We start from the raw sequence: 11993 nt of genomic DNA, 5'->3' as shown, positions 1-11993 counted from the left end.
TGGCTGGCCAGGGAACGCCTTGAGATTCCTCTGAAGGAGCTGGCCCAAGCAGCTGGGGAGAGGGAAGTCTGGGCCTCCCTGTTTAGGCTACTGCCCCTGTGACCCGACTCCAGATGAGTGGATGAAAATGGATGGATGGGTAGATGGCAGTACTTGTGTGGTTGTATTTTTTTGAGGTCAGAGGAGAATGGGAAGATTGGTTCTAGATGTCAAAAGTCCATTTGAACCAGCTCTTTAAATAAAATCTAAGGCCCTGTCCACACGTAGCCGGGGATCTGCCAAAACGTAGATATTTTTCTAAGTTTTGGCCTGTCATCCACACGAAAACTGATTTTTTTAAAAACTCCGGCCAAAGTGAAGATCTGTGTTTTCTCCGTTTTGGGTGTCTGCGTGTGGACGGACAAAACCGGAGTTTTAAGGTCCGCAACGTCACTTTCCGCGACCAAAAAATGCTGACATCACGTGTGCGACCTGTGTTTACACTAGCCGACAGCATGGATGCCCTCAGAGCTGCGCTCGCTTTATCAATTGTCCAAGCGCTTTTTGCTTGTTTGTTTTTGCAAGAGGAATTACTGCTCCTTGTGGAAGACCACAGACGAAGGACGAGGTTAAGAACTGGGGAAGTACTGCCGCCTACAGGTCTGGCATGTCCTTAACAACGTATTTATCCGGGTACGTGTGGACAGAGTTTTGTTTTAAAACAAAAGCATGGTGTGGATGCAAGTTTTTGGAGGGGTGGATATTTGTTTTTAAAAAGACCCGGCTACGTGTGGACTAGGCCTGAATTTCCTAAACAGTCAGAGGCTCTTTTGTACATTCGTTATGTGCAATCCTTCCATAGTCTTCCTTCTCGGCAGTGCTCTGAGGAAGGCTACAGCATTAGCCAAAACTTGTCTTCAATAAAGGTAAAAACAAATCTAGTACGCTGCGTTTGGTAAAGAATCAAAACAGTCAGAGGCTATTTCTGCTTCAATCAAAACCAAAAACAGAATGTAATAAAAACACTGATTCCTAAAAGATACTGTTAATACTACAAACCTGGGGAAAACAGCTGCAAATGTCAGAAGTCCTATGATTCCAACTGCCTGCAAAGCATCACTTCTGTAAACCAGCAGAGGCACTCAGATCAGTGAGGTGGTGAAGTGACTCGGGTTACATTTTCTGTGATCATCTCTCCTGACCACCAACATTTTCATCTGATAAAGACTGAGATTTCCCTTTGAGCCATTGGATAGTCTAATAAAACATCCTCTGATCTGCACAAATCTATTGTTTTCATTTCATAAAGAGCGCCACGACAGTCCCAGTATGTACCACGGTTATTGTTCAGACCAAATGCAATGAAAGTACTTTTACGATTTTACAAAATGTAGTGGAGTATGAAGTAAAAAGTAGGTCTACTTTGTTACATTCCTCACTGGATTTTATAGTTATGTTTTGCAGATTTATTGTGAAGTTCCAGCTAAAAGTGCAACAGAAACTCTGCAGCTAATTTGTACAACAAAACCATCCATATAACCACGTAATGCAAAACTTTTGGCGGTGTAGAAATTTGGCTGATGACTTCTGTTCACCTGCTGAGACTGAACCTGTATTTGATGTGATTTAAAAGAAAAAATACATTAACTATTACAGTCTACGCTCATTAACGAAAACAAAATCACAAATATTAAAATTAAATTAATCCTATAAAAAAGAAAGAAAACAAAACATTTTAAAGTCAACAGCATGTGTCTATGAATAATAAAAAGGTCAAAGGTGAAGATGATAGCACAAACTCAACCTGGGATCAGACAAAAGCAGATTAAGTCGTAGTGAGAATCAGTGACCAAATGTCTTTGATCCTTTTCTCGGTGTAAAAGCTTCCTTTGCACAAGTTCTCTCTTCAAAAAAAGAGTTTGCGGGATAGATCCGAAGACCAAAGTGCCGTGACACTTGTGCAGCAAAGCTCCCTGTATGCTCCCTCTCTTTCGGTCTCCCACCTTCTCCACCTCACTCCTTTAAAAAAAACATACAAGCAACCAAAGCACTCCCTCACCGTGCTCTCTCATGGCAGCACAAAGATCTTCTGTGAGTCTCCTGTGGACACAAGCTCTGAACTGTTAGGTTTGTGTGAGTGTGTGAGGAGAAAACGCGACCAGAATCAGGTGTTTATCCAAAAGGTTTAACAAAGATGTATCTGTCTGAGATTTGCCTGGAAATGTTTCTTATTTTCTTTTATTTATAATGTTAGCCAAGGCAGAACAGCTGATTGTCGCTAACTTGATTAGAAACTCTTGATGATGTTGCTTTAATCAGTTCAAGAGGCCAAGGAGGACAATCCGTGGTGTTCAGGATTCAACAATTAATGTCTCCATAAAGCATTTCTTTCCAGCTGGATGAGTGGAAACTCATTCACAAGTGGGACTTACTCATTTTAATCAACTGGAAATAATCGTTAACTAAGGAGTTTGTGCTAAAACAACTCTGAAATATAGCGTTGGTAAAGCAGCTTCACTTTAAAAACATAACCGTTAAAAGTGTCCCCACATAAAAAAATCCCCATGTCTGGATCTCATTCCTGCAAGTGTGGATTGGTTTTCTTTATTTTCAGCAGAGAAGATCGACGAGGAGTAAAAGAAGCCATCCTTGTCAAAAGAGAAACATCAGCATAAAACAGAAAACACCCGAGGTGTAAATCCAGTGGTGCCTCTAGAAATATTTATGGGGGGGCTAGGGAGAATTTTGGGGTGGCACATCTAATTGGTGTCTGTGTTAACTCTGAGAGTCTTTATTCTTTTTCATTAAAAACAATAGGCCCATATGTCCAGCATAAATTAAATTTGAGAAACAAAAATGTCTGAAAAAGACAAAATTTCACAATTATTTTAGTAATAGTTTTTTATTTGTTTATTATTTTTTTATTGTTTTAGGATTTTTGAAAATCCTTTAATTTGTCTGTCGCTGTTTCAACAAAAATATCTGCACCAGTTATTGGAATATAAACGTTTTTGAAAATGGTGTGCTTCCGAGGTTTAAATATTTATATAAATTGAGGTTTATTTAATAAATTACATGTAAGGGAAAAAAAGGCCTTTTGACGTGTTTCCATCTACGCTTTTAAGAACACCTCAAGATGATTTCAAGGATGACAGAATGAGACAGAATGATGCATGACACCAAAAACAAAATCTCAGATAAGAAAAATAGTGTTTTGCAGAAGAACAAAGCAAAACAATTTAGCTTACACAGCAGACACACACCATCACAATAAACTATTCTGCAGGTAAAAAGAAACCATCTCCTAAGCCGAACCTTCAACAAGTCCTAGATTTATAATTTTCCCATATGTGAGGTCGCTGTTGAAAGTCTTATTCGGCTCCTGGATTGGTTGTGGAAGACCCAGAAGAGCCAGATGGAGCTGAATCCATAGCTTGTCTGTGGATGAAGTCCAGAGGTTTTATCATCCCATGCTGCAGCTCCCTAAAACACACAACGCACGTTACGTCAGTGAAGCCGAACACCAAAATACTAATAGTTAGCTTTTGTCTCAGCATTTGTTGTCTTAGCAAACATTTACTGTAGCAGAACAAAACAAGGTAGTTTTCATATTCACAAGCTTCATGACACAGAATCTTTTCCTTTTAGTTCTTTAAAAAAGGGGTTTCCGCGTCCTCTCCTCCAGCCTCTTTCACACTGTTCTGCAACTTTCCACGACTCCCTGGAGTTGGGATGTTATGAGCAAAGCTTGAAAAAGCCCGTTCCACCCTAGAGCTGAGATTCCTGAGCCACTGACTTCACATTCTCTCCATGTTCCAGCACCTCTCTTACAGCTGCAGCTGCACACGTTCCAAATAAACTAAAAAAATACAAGCAAGTTACCAACAAAGTTAAACGTGTGACTATAGACTGTTGGAAAGGCCACCAGATGGCACACTTGCAGACTCATGCTCTCACTCTCTCAGAGCAGAGCTGACGACAGTGTAGAGGAGACCACCGGGCAGAGCAGGTGGAGAAGCACGAGACAGCAGAGTGGAGGAGAGTTTTACTAAGCTAGTTCCCAGGTTAAGTCAGTTCTGTGTGCGTGAATGACTGCTAAACCACACTCACCTACCAACATCCCTGTTAACTCTGGGTAATTCTTAATGAGTTGAATACTCATTGCTCAGCCCTGCATCATTGTTCCTGTGCATTGCTGTTGCTACTACTTTTCACCTGAGAATAAAGAAGCCAAGTCGAAACAAAGCCTGAATTTGTGTTCTTACCGACACCCCAGGAAGACACCCTTTAACTCCCTCCCTGATACAGTCTATCTACCTACTAACAACAGGCAATCTAACAATAGACAGAAGGAGTCGGAACACTAGAAGGTCAGGACGCACTAGAATTTTTATTGTAACTCATTATTTATGTGGGGTTTCCTCAAAACGATCTTGTTTGACCGGCTTTCAAATGGTTGATTACAGAAAGAAACATTTAGGTTGTATTTAATCCAAAGCCACAGTGCATTGTGCGCTTCCACTCAGCCACTAAAACGTTAGCAGAACTCCTACCAGGAGTCCACACACGCAGCAGGATGTGAATGCCAACAAAGTTTAGGTGAAAATTCAAACTGTCCTCGAAAATGTTAGCAAACATCCAGCTTTGCGATGAAGAAACGATTCCTGGAGGCAAAAACACTCGATTTATTTAAATAAATAAGTGTCTCTCTGTGAAGAGGGCATCAAAATTACACTTACTACACATTTAAGCCTAAACCTGTTTCTGATTGACAAACATTTTTCAATAACATTCAGGCCCTGTCCACACGTAGCCGGGGATCTGCCAAAACGTAGATATTTTTCTACGCTTTGGCCTGTCATCCACATGAAAACTGAGTTTTTTCACACGAAAACAGATCTTTTTAAAAACTCCGGCCAAAGTGAAGATCTGCGTTTTCTCCGTTTTGGGTGTCTGCGTGTGGACAGACAAAACCGGAGTTTTAAGGTCCGCAACGTCACTTTCCGCGACAGAAAAATGCTGACATCACGTGTGCGACCTGTGTTTACACTAACCGACATCATGGATGCCCTCAGAGCTGCGCTCGCTTTATCAATTGTCCAAGCGCTTTTTCCTTGTTTGTTTTTGCAAGCGGAATTACTTCTCCTTGCGGAAGACCACAGACGAAGGACGAGGAAGGACGAGGTTAAGAACGGGGGAAGTACTGCCGCCTACAGGTCTGGCATGTCCGTAACAACGTATTTATCCGGGTACGTGTGGACAGAATTTTTTTTTAAAAACGAGGTGGTGTGGATGCAAGTTTTTGGAGGGGCGGATATTCGTTTTTAAATAAACCTGGCTACTTGTGGACTAGGCCTCAGTCTCAGCATTAGGGGCCAGTGGGGCCGGGCCCCACCAGGTGGCGCTGTGGAGGTCTAGCTTTAATTAAAATAATCAGTGGTGCAGAGTGGTTGGTTTTAGAGAACTATTGTATAAAAAAGCATTCTGTCATCTAGAAGATTATACTACAAACTTTATGAGGTTTTTGCTTCAGGTGTTTTAGCTAGCAGACGTGTTAGCCGCAGGGCAGTGCAGGTTTGGGGGCACATGCACTTTCATCCTCTGCAATAATTATCTTGATGTTTGTGTTATTTAAAGTCCTTGTATTTGTTTTTAAATCGTTAAACAGACTGGCTCCTGCTTATTTGCAGACACTGATACGTTCATACTGGCACGGGCGCTCGGCTCAGACAATAGTCTCCTACTCACAGTACCTACGACTCGTTTAAAGACAAGAGGAGACGGGGCTTTTTCCGTGGCGGGCCCGAAACTCTGGAATGAGTTACCTTTTAGCACGCGTGCTTCGCCATCGGTGAGTTTTTAAGGCCAGGCTAAATACTTTTTTATTTGATCTGTCCTTTACCCGTGGCCATTAGTCTGCTTGTATTTTTTTTATTAGTGCAATTTGTATTCTGTTTTAATTTCATTTTCATTATTAGTTTTTATTCTTGTTTTAATCCTTGTCCTGTCATTACTAATGCATGTCGTACAGCGCCTTGGTGTCACCCCAGTGCCTGTAAGGCGCTTTAGAAATAAAGCTTGAGTTGAGTTATTTCTCAGCAGCACTTTCAGTTTCAATAAAGGACACAACTACTTATAAAACTGGTCACATCCCTTTTTCATTCAGAGAATTTAAGGTCTTCAATTTTAATCAAAGTGCCCTTAAACAGTCCTGATTAGCCTTCCTGAAACCAGCAGAGACCCTGACTTTAGGATGACTTAGGATCCCAGTTACAGCGTCTCTGTTGCCAGTAGCAATCAGGCTTTTTTTTTTTTCACAAAGGAAAACAGATCCGGGAATGTTTTAAGTCCTGTTTGCTCACATTCAGATAACTAAAACCTGAGTTTGATCCTGAACATCACTGCTTTCAGTCCTGACAAGATTCCTTCAGTGCAGTGTCACGTGGGTGGAGCCAGGTTATGGTCTCTTAGAGTTGGTCACAGCTGCGATTGGCTATTCTTCGTGTGTGTGTGTGTGTGTGTGTGTGTGTGTGTGTGTGTGTGTGTGTGTGTGTGTGTGTGTGTGTGTGTGTGCTCCTGACATGCGAAGCTGTCCCTGTAACATGTTTTTACTGTTAGTGCTTTCCGGCTGCTGTGATAAAACCATCTGACAGAGCCAGTCCATGAAATGAAGAGTGAATGAAACACACTCTCACACTCCGAGCTGAAAATCAGCCTCAGAGGTTAACTGCTGTAAATCTCCTCTTTTTTAATCTACTGAGAAGAAGTAATGCATCAGCAGAGGGCCCAAACGTGGTAATGCTGAAAGCTGATAGGCTGTGTGTATGAGAAATGGCAGACATCTTGCCTTTGATTGGATAACAGCAACATGACTCTTCCACTGCCTCTGATGTTTTATCTCCACAAACAGGAGTGGACTGGCCTATCTGGCATTCTGGCACTGTCCCGGTGGGCCGCTTAACCAAGTGGGCCACTTGCCCAGCTTGGGCCGTCCCAAACCAAGCCCCCGTCTCACATGCGGTTATAGAGACAAGTCCGCGAGCAGCACACACAACACCCCGTCCCTCCCCCCACATTTGGCGGGATAGACGAGTCGCGAGCAGCAACGTCCCCTGCCGAGGGCCGACGGTTCATAAAAATGCCAGGGCCAAATTTTGGTCCCAGTCCACCCCTGTCCAAAAAATAACACAAACCTGAATAGTGCTGCCGTGTGGTGGAGTTGCTAATGCTAACAGTTAGCTTCTGCTAGCCGAGATGCTCTCTGCTCTCTCCTGGCAGAAAAAAATGAACACAGCCCTCCCCATCATGAGCCAAGATGGGTGACTGGATGAAAGCTAATTTACAGTTTGACGAAGATCTGTGTGGCTTTTCCTGACCTGAGAGTTTCTCCATCAGCGGCTAATACAGGAAACAGGGGCTGAAGACTGTTGTCACATTTAGCATGCACGTGTAATTCAGAGTGACTGATCTTATTTCAAAAACAAGTACAAACAGTTTTGAAGTGAACTTGGTCTTTAAAAGGAACTTTACGGACTTTTTTTTAGAATTTTTATTCTCGCGATTGCCCCCTCAGGCCAAAAGTGTAACGGCAGCTTCAATAGTAGGCCCGTGCATGAGGACCGCATGCTGTACGTGCACACTCAACGAAAATAACAGCTGAGACAGTCCCGTGTGTGTGTGTGTGTGTGTGTGTGTGTGTGTGTGTGTGTCTGTGTGTGTGTGTGTGTGTGTGTGTGTGTGTGTGGCCCGGAGGACAGAGGACAGGAGAACGCGCAGCTAATTAATTAAATAATTTGGTTCCGTACCTTTCTCTTCAGCACAGCCGACAAAGGTTTAAGATGGGTCAGTCCTCCTGCATGCTCAGATCATTCCCTTACCTTGCTTGAAAAATTGTTCCAAAATGAAAGTTGAGCCCACATCTTTTTTATCTGTGAATTCAGTGCCGTTCGGCGAGTGTCAAATAAAAATTTGGGCATCTTACTGTAAAAAAAAAAAATATCATTAATGTAAAAAAGAAACTCTAAATAAACTATGTTCACACCCAGAATCAAACCCAGATCTTCTGCGTGGGAGTCAGACATCTTAAAAGGTGAGCTGCACTCTAGTAACATTCACAGTATCTGTAAGTTTTATATCCTTGATGACAGCTGAAACAACGTCAAACCAAAGAACGGTTGGGAGCAAAAATGGCTATTTTGTTGCTAATTTGCAGGAAATATCTAGAAAAAAGTAGCTAAGGGTCCTCAGAAATGTAGCTAGGTTCATCACTAGGCGTTAGGAACAGCGACAATGTCGCTGAGTTGGCACTACCTCACTCTCTGCTGCTAAAGCTAGTGATAGCAAATGCTACGGGCTATGCCTGAGCGTGAACGCGCATGAAGCAGCCTGCTCGACCCGAGCAGCTCTCTTTTTCTGTGATTTTACAGAAAAACAGGCAATCAGTAAAAATGCCAGGGCTCATTCTACAGGACCAGGGCATTGCAGGAGAATGTCTGAAGAAGACATTTATTATTTCTATACATGTTTTGGCTGTCAAACTTCCATGATGCCCCTTTAAAGAACATTTAGTGACTGATCAGTTTTTTTTCTTTCTGTCCTTTTCTACAGCGCTATGTGACCTCTTCCTGTTGCTAGCCTGTTTGTGTTAGACACAAACACCAGCGCATCAGTCAAATGTAACAAAATATTACAATTCTGAACATCACTACTTCAGATATTGATGTGCAAATTAATTTTGAGACAACACACACACACACACACACACACACACACTCACACTTGTGGTTGCAGACTCTTGAGAAAGGTCTGGATGTGGCTCTGTGAAACGACCCCGTCTAGGTGAGCCAAGTAGGTGTAAATCTGAACAAAAGTGTCGAAGGGGATCCTGGCAGCTCCACCTTCCTCGTCGTTTGTCAGGATCTCACAGGCGAACTTCAGGGAACTCTGGAGGTTCTGGGGGGATGCATTAGAGAAGCAGATGCAGGATTCTTCATGTTAAAGACAAGGAGACACGTTCTTTCTTAAAAAGCTTTGCATTCAGCAATAAAGAGACACAAGCAGCATCATTATGCATGCACATGCTCTGATTAGAAAAATGCTGCAAGTGTGGACCAACACTGCCCCCGTGTGGATGAAGGGCATTTATAGGAATGAATGTTCACTGAGGTTTATTAGTCTTTCTGGAGTCTGGGGGACCAAAAACACCTGGATTTTCTGCTCTGGCTGACTGATGGACACACGTGTTTTCCTGCTACGGTTCTCCAGCTGTTCTCAACCTTCAGGATTTATATTTAGCCATTTGTAACACCTCACCGCTCCTAAAGCGCTGCAGCCCAGAGCAAAAAACTCCATCCAGGTGATTTCTGACTCAAAGCTGCCCAACGACAGCATGCTCTCCAGCTGTTCCACAGGAAGACACAAGCCTTTCCATGTCCTCTCGAGTTCCTCTTTGCTGCATGTTTCCTTTGGGGACAGCTGCGATGAGGAGGAAAAAGAGGGAATTGGAGAGCTGAAGGTGAAATAATATCTATGTCAATGCCATTATAGCAGTCAGGGGAGAGTTTGTGGCCAAAAACTCAACATGTTTGTTCATTCTCTGAAAAACGAGAGAAGTCATTTGCCTTTAAGGAAGTTTTATTATGTAGTTCTTCACCAAATAGGCCAAAAAACGCTAAATATAGTAGGAAAATAATGCAGACACTAAATATCAGACATGCACAACTAAATGTATGAATAAATGTGGAGATTAAACACAATTTCTGCATTAAATTAACTATTTTCTCTTCTGTTCTATTTGAAATGTTTTGAATAAAATCTGTAGGAGCTATGATGCCTCTGCTTATAAATCCTGCTCACCTGCTTGTGGAGGATCTTCAGCAGACCTGGAGTCAGGCCAGTATCTGTCTTCTGGGTGGCAACATTCATCTCCAGCCTCTCTTTAACAGGGAGAGTGTCTCCATCAGCCAGCGCATGGAAATACCTGGAGAACACACAGCCACAGAGGAGTTGAGATGACCCTTTTCTTTTTAATTAGTGCATTCATTTATTTATCTTGTTAAGGGGAGTTAGTGTAGCCAACAGGAAAGCTTTTGCTGTCAACAGACACGAAAAAAGTGAAAGGTGCTTCTTTGTGTTATTATATTTGCATTGAGACATGTTTTTATTCACATTAATTAAAGAAAATATGTTATAACACAATTATATAATGATCCAAGCCTGACCCAAACCCAAAAATAATACAAATAGGGACTCACGCTGCACTCCATACGAGCACATCTTTGGGTTGTGTCCGAATGGCTGCTCTGGTGAAGTTTTTGAGGATGTCTGGCAGCTCGGGGGGGATCCTGATTTGCTGGGAACAATAGAGAACATCTGGAAGTGGCATGGCTGCAATTCAGTCCTGTTAGTGTACAGAACAATAAAGTTGATTAGATAACGGAGGAAATCCACTATTTTTCTTTTCCTGCATTTCTGTATAAATTCTTGCCTCATTTTTTTATTTTTACCCTGAAAGGCACTTTACAAATAAACTTTACTAACTGTAATTCTTTTGCAACTAGGTTAAAGTTCCCTGGATTTATTTTATTTACCAACATTTTTTTCAATTTTTATGACAATGGTAACCGATTCTGGTTAAATAGCTGAGAATTTAAAAAAATGATTTCCCTAACAAACTCACAAACAGGCTTTACAAAAGGCTACTTAAAGAAATCCTCACAATTTTTTGTTTTAGAACAATTTATGGCTGTTTATAATGTTTAACTATAACGAATATAGGTGATGTTTGTTGATCCATTGCTACAACTCCAAGCAGACATGTAACATTTAACTAAATAAATGTATTTGTGTCAACGCATCATAACATCACCTGATCCGAAAGAAGACGACTCTGAAAAGTAACTTTTTACCGAAAATACGTCCTAAAATAAAGGATGAGGAGCGAATTAAAAACGGATAAAGCTCGTTAGCTTCACAGGCTCCTCGTCGCATAGCAACAACTTTCTACTTCTGAGATAAAAATGCGTGCGTCACCAAACCGCTATCGCCCCCTGCTGTTCAGGACACACAAATAAGCGCGACGTGGGGTCGCGCTGTCGTAGTGGCTGGCCGCCATCTTGGAGAGGTCTCCAGTCACCCCCAGTGCATTTATTTCTACTGAGGAATGCTTACCGAACTAAAAAAAATACATTTTTTGCTAAATCAGACATGTGGGAAGGTATGATAGTTAAATACAAATAAAATAAAATATTAAATCCGAAAAGGTAGGCTAGAAAATTTATCCCATGTGATCTATTTTCAATGGAGCACCGGTTGTTGCAACTATAGGCTGCACAAAAAACAAGCATAGTTGCTCACCCTGTTGTATTTGAAGAGTAAGGAACCCACTCAATAGGGCAGCGACGCTGTTACGCTCTCCATCGCCCTATGAGACACCTACATATCCACGACTATGGTTCAGGTCTTTAGATCTCTAAACATTCAAGAAGTAAGCCAAAATCTCAAAAATATAAAATATTTCCATTAACATGGACCTTAATTATATTTTAGTTACGAAAAAATATATCTTTTACTAAAATTCTAACTTTTTCAGAAAATGAATGAAATGTCCTCCACATCTTCTTCCTACTGGGATAGAGGAGTCGTTTTATTAAACATTTGTAATAAAAATACTTCTCCACAAAACGTGATAATTTGAAAATGGAAAAATACAACAGAACTATTTTTACCAGCACATACATTTAATAATCTGGTACAATAAACTGCACCATAAACAGGCAAGAGGTTTTATTACTAAACAGCATCCTGAAAACACAGAAAGCCGCAGACTGGTTGGAAAACAACAGAACAACTACGAGTATCTGGTAACCAAAGTGACACGGACAGTTAAAAAAAGAAAACCTAAACCTCACCCAATGCTAAGAAAAAGCACGATGACCAAACTACAGGCACATTATACACATGACCACCGTTAACTTTCATACACTAAATAGTGCAAATCTGTTCGAACACGTATC

The 11993-nt window shown here is 41.5% G+C and overlaps 1 protein-coding gene across 3 annotated transcripts; it reads right to left on the bottom strand.

The window, feature by feature from the left end:
• Positions 1-2862: 2862 nt before the first annotated feature.
• ropn1l (rhophilin associated tail protein 1-like) lies at positions 2863-10984 on the bottom strand. Of its 3 annotated transcripts, none has more exons than XM_015955403.3 (6): positions 10847-10984; positions 10233-10378; positions 9835-9958; positions 9292-9453; positions 8756-8931; positions 2863-3462 (listed from the first exon to the last, which is right to left on the bottom strand). In XM_015955403.3, the coding sequence occupies exons 2-6, from the start codon at positions 10361-10363 to the stop codon at positions 3351-3353; spliced, it is 705 nt and encodes a 234-aa protein (XP_015810889.1). In that variant the 5' UTR covers positions 10364-10378; positions 10847-10984; the 3' UTR covers positions 2863-3350. The 3 variants fall into 3 exon arrangements, with proteins under 3 accessions (XP_015810889.1, XP_070409331.1, XP_070409332.1); XM_070553230.1 differs by lacking the exon at positions 2863-3462 and adding an exon at positions 7710-7959; XM_070553231.1 differs by lacking the exons at positions 2863-3462; positions 10847-10984 and adding an exon at positions 7710-7959 and having other exon boundaries at positions 10233-10500.
• Between the last annotated feature and the right edge of the window lie 1009 nt (positions 10985-11993).

The sequence above is a fragment of the Nothobranchius furzeri genome, chromosome 7 (assembly GCF_043380555.1).
Source record: "Nothobranchius furzeri strain GRZ-AD chromosome 7, NfurGRZ-RIMD1, whole genome shotgun sequence".
Taxonomy (NCBI): domain Eukaryota; kingdom Metazoa; phylum Chordata; class Actinopteri; order Cyprinodontiformes; family Nothobranchiidae; genus Nothobranchius; species Nothobranchius furzeri.
The sequence above is the reverse complement of the archived record's forward strand: the minus strand, read 5'-3'. Positions and strand labels throughout refer to the sequence as shown.

Bases quoted from the DNA above. Each gene is read 5' to 3' on its own strand.
- ropn1l (XM_070553230.1), bottom strand. From the start codon at position 10,363: ATGCCACTTCCAGATGTTCTCTATTGTTCCCAGCAAATCAGGATCCCC. The intron at 9,959-10,232 runs GTGAGTCCCTAT...TGTGTTCTCCAG, and splicing joins GTGCTCGTATGGAGTGCAGC to GTATTTCCATGCGCTGGCTG. The intron at 9,454-9,834 runs GTGAGCAGGATT...TCCTCATCGCAG, and splicing joins TGAAGATCCTCCACAAGCAG to CTGTCCCCAAAGGAAACATG.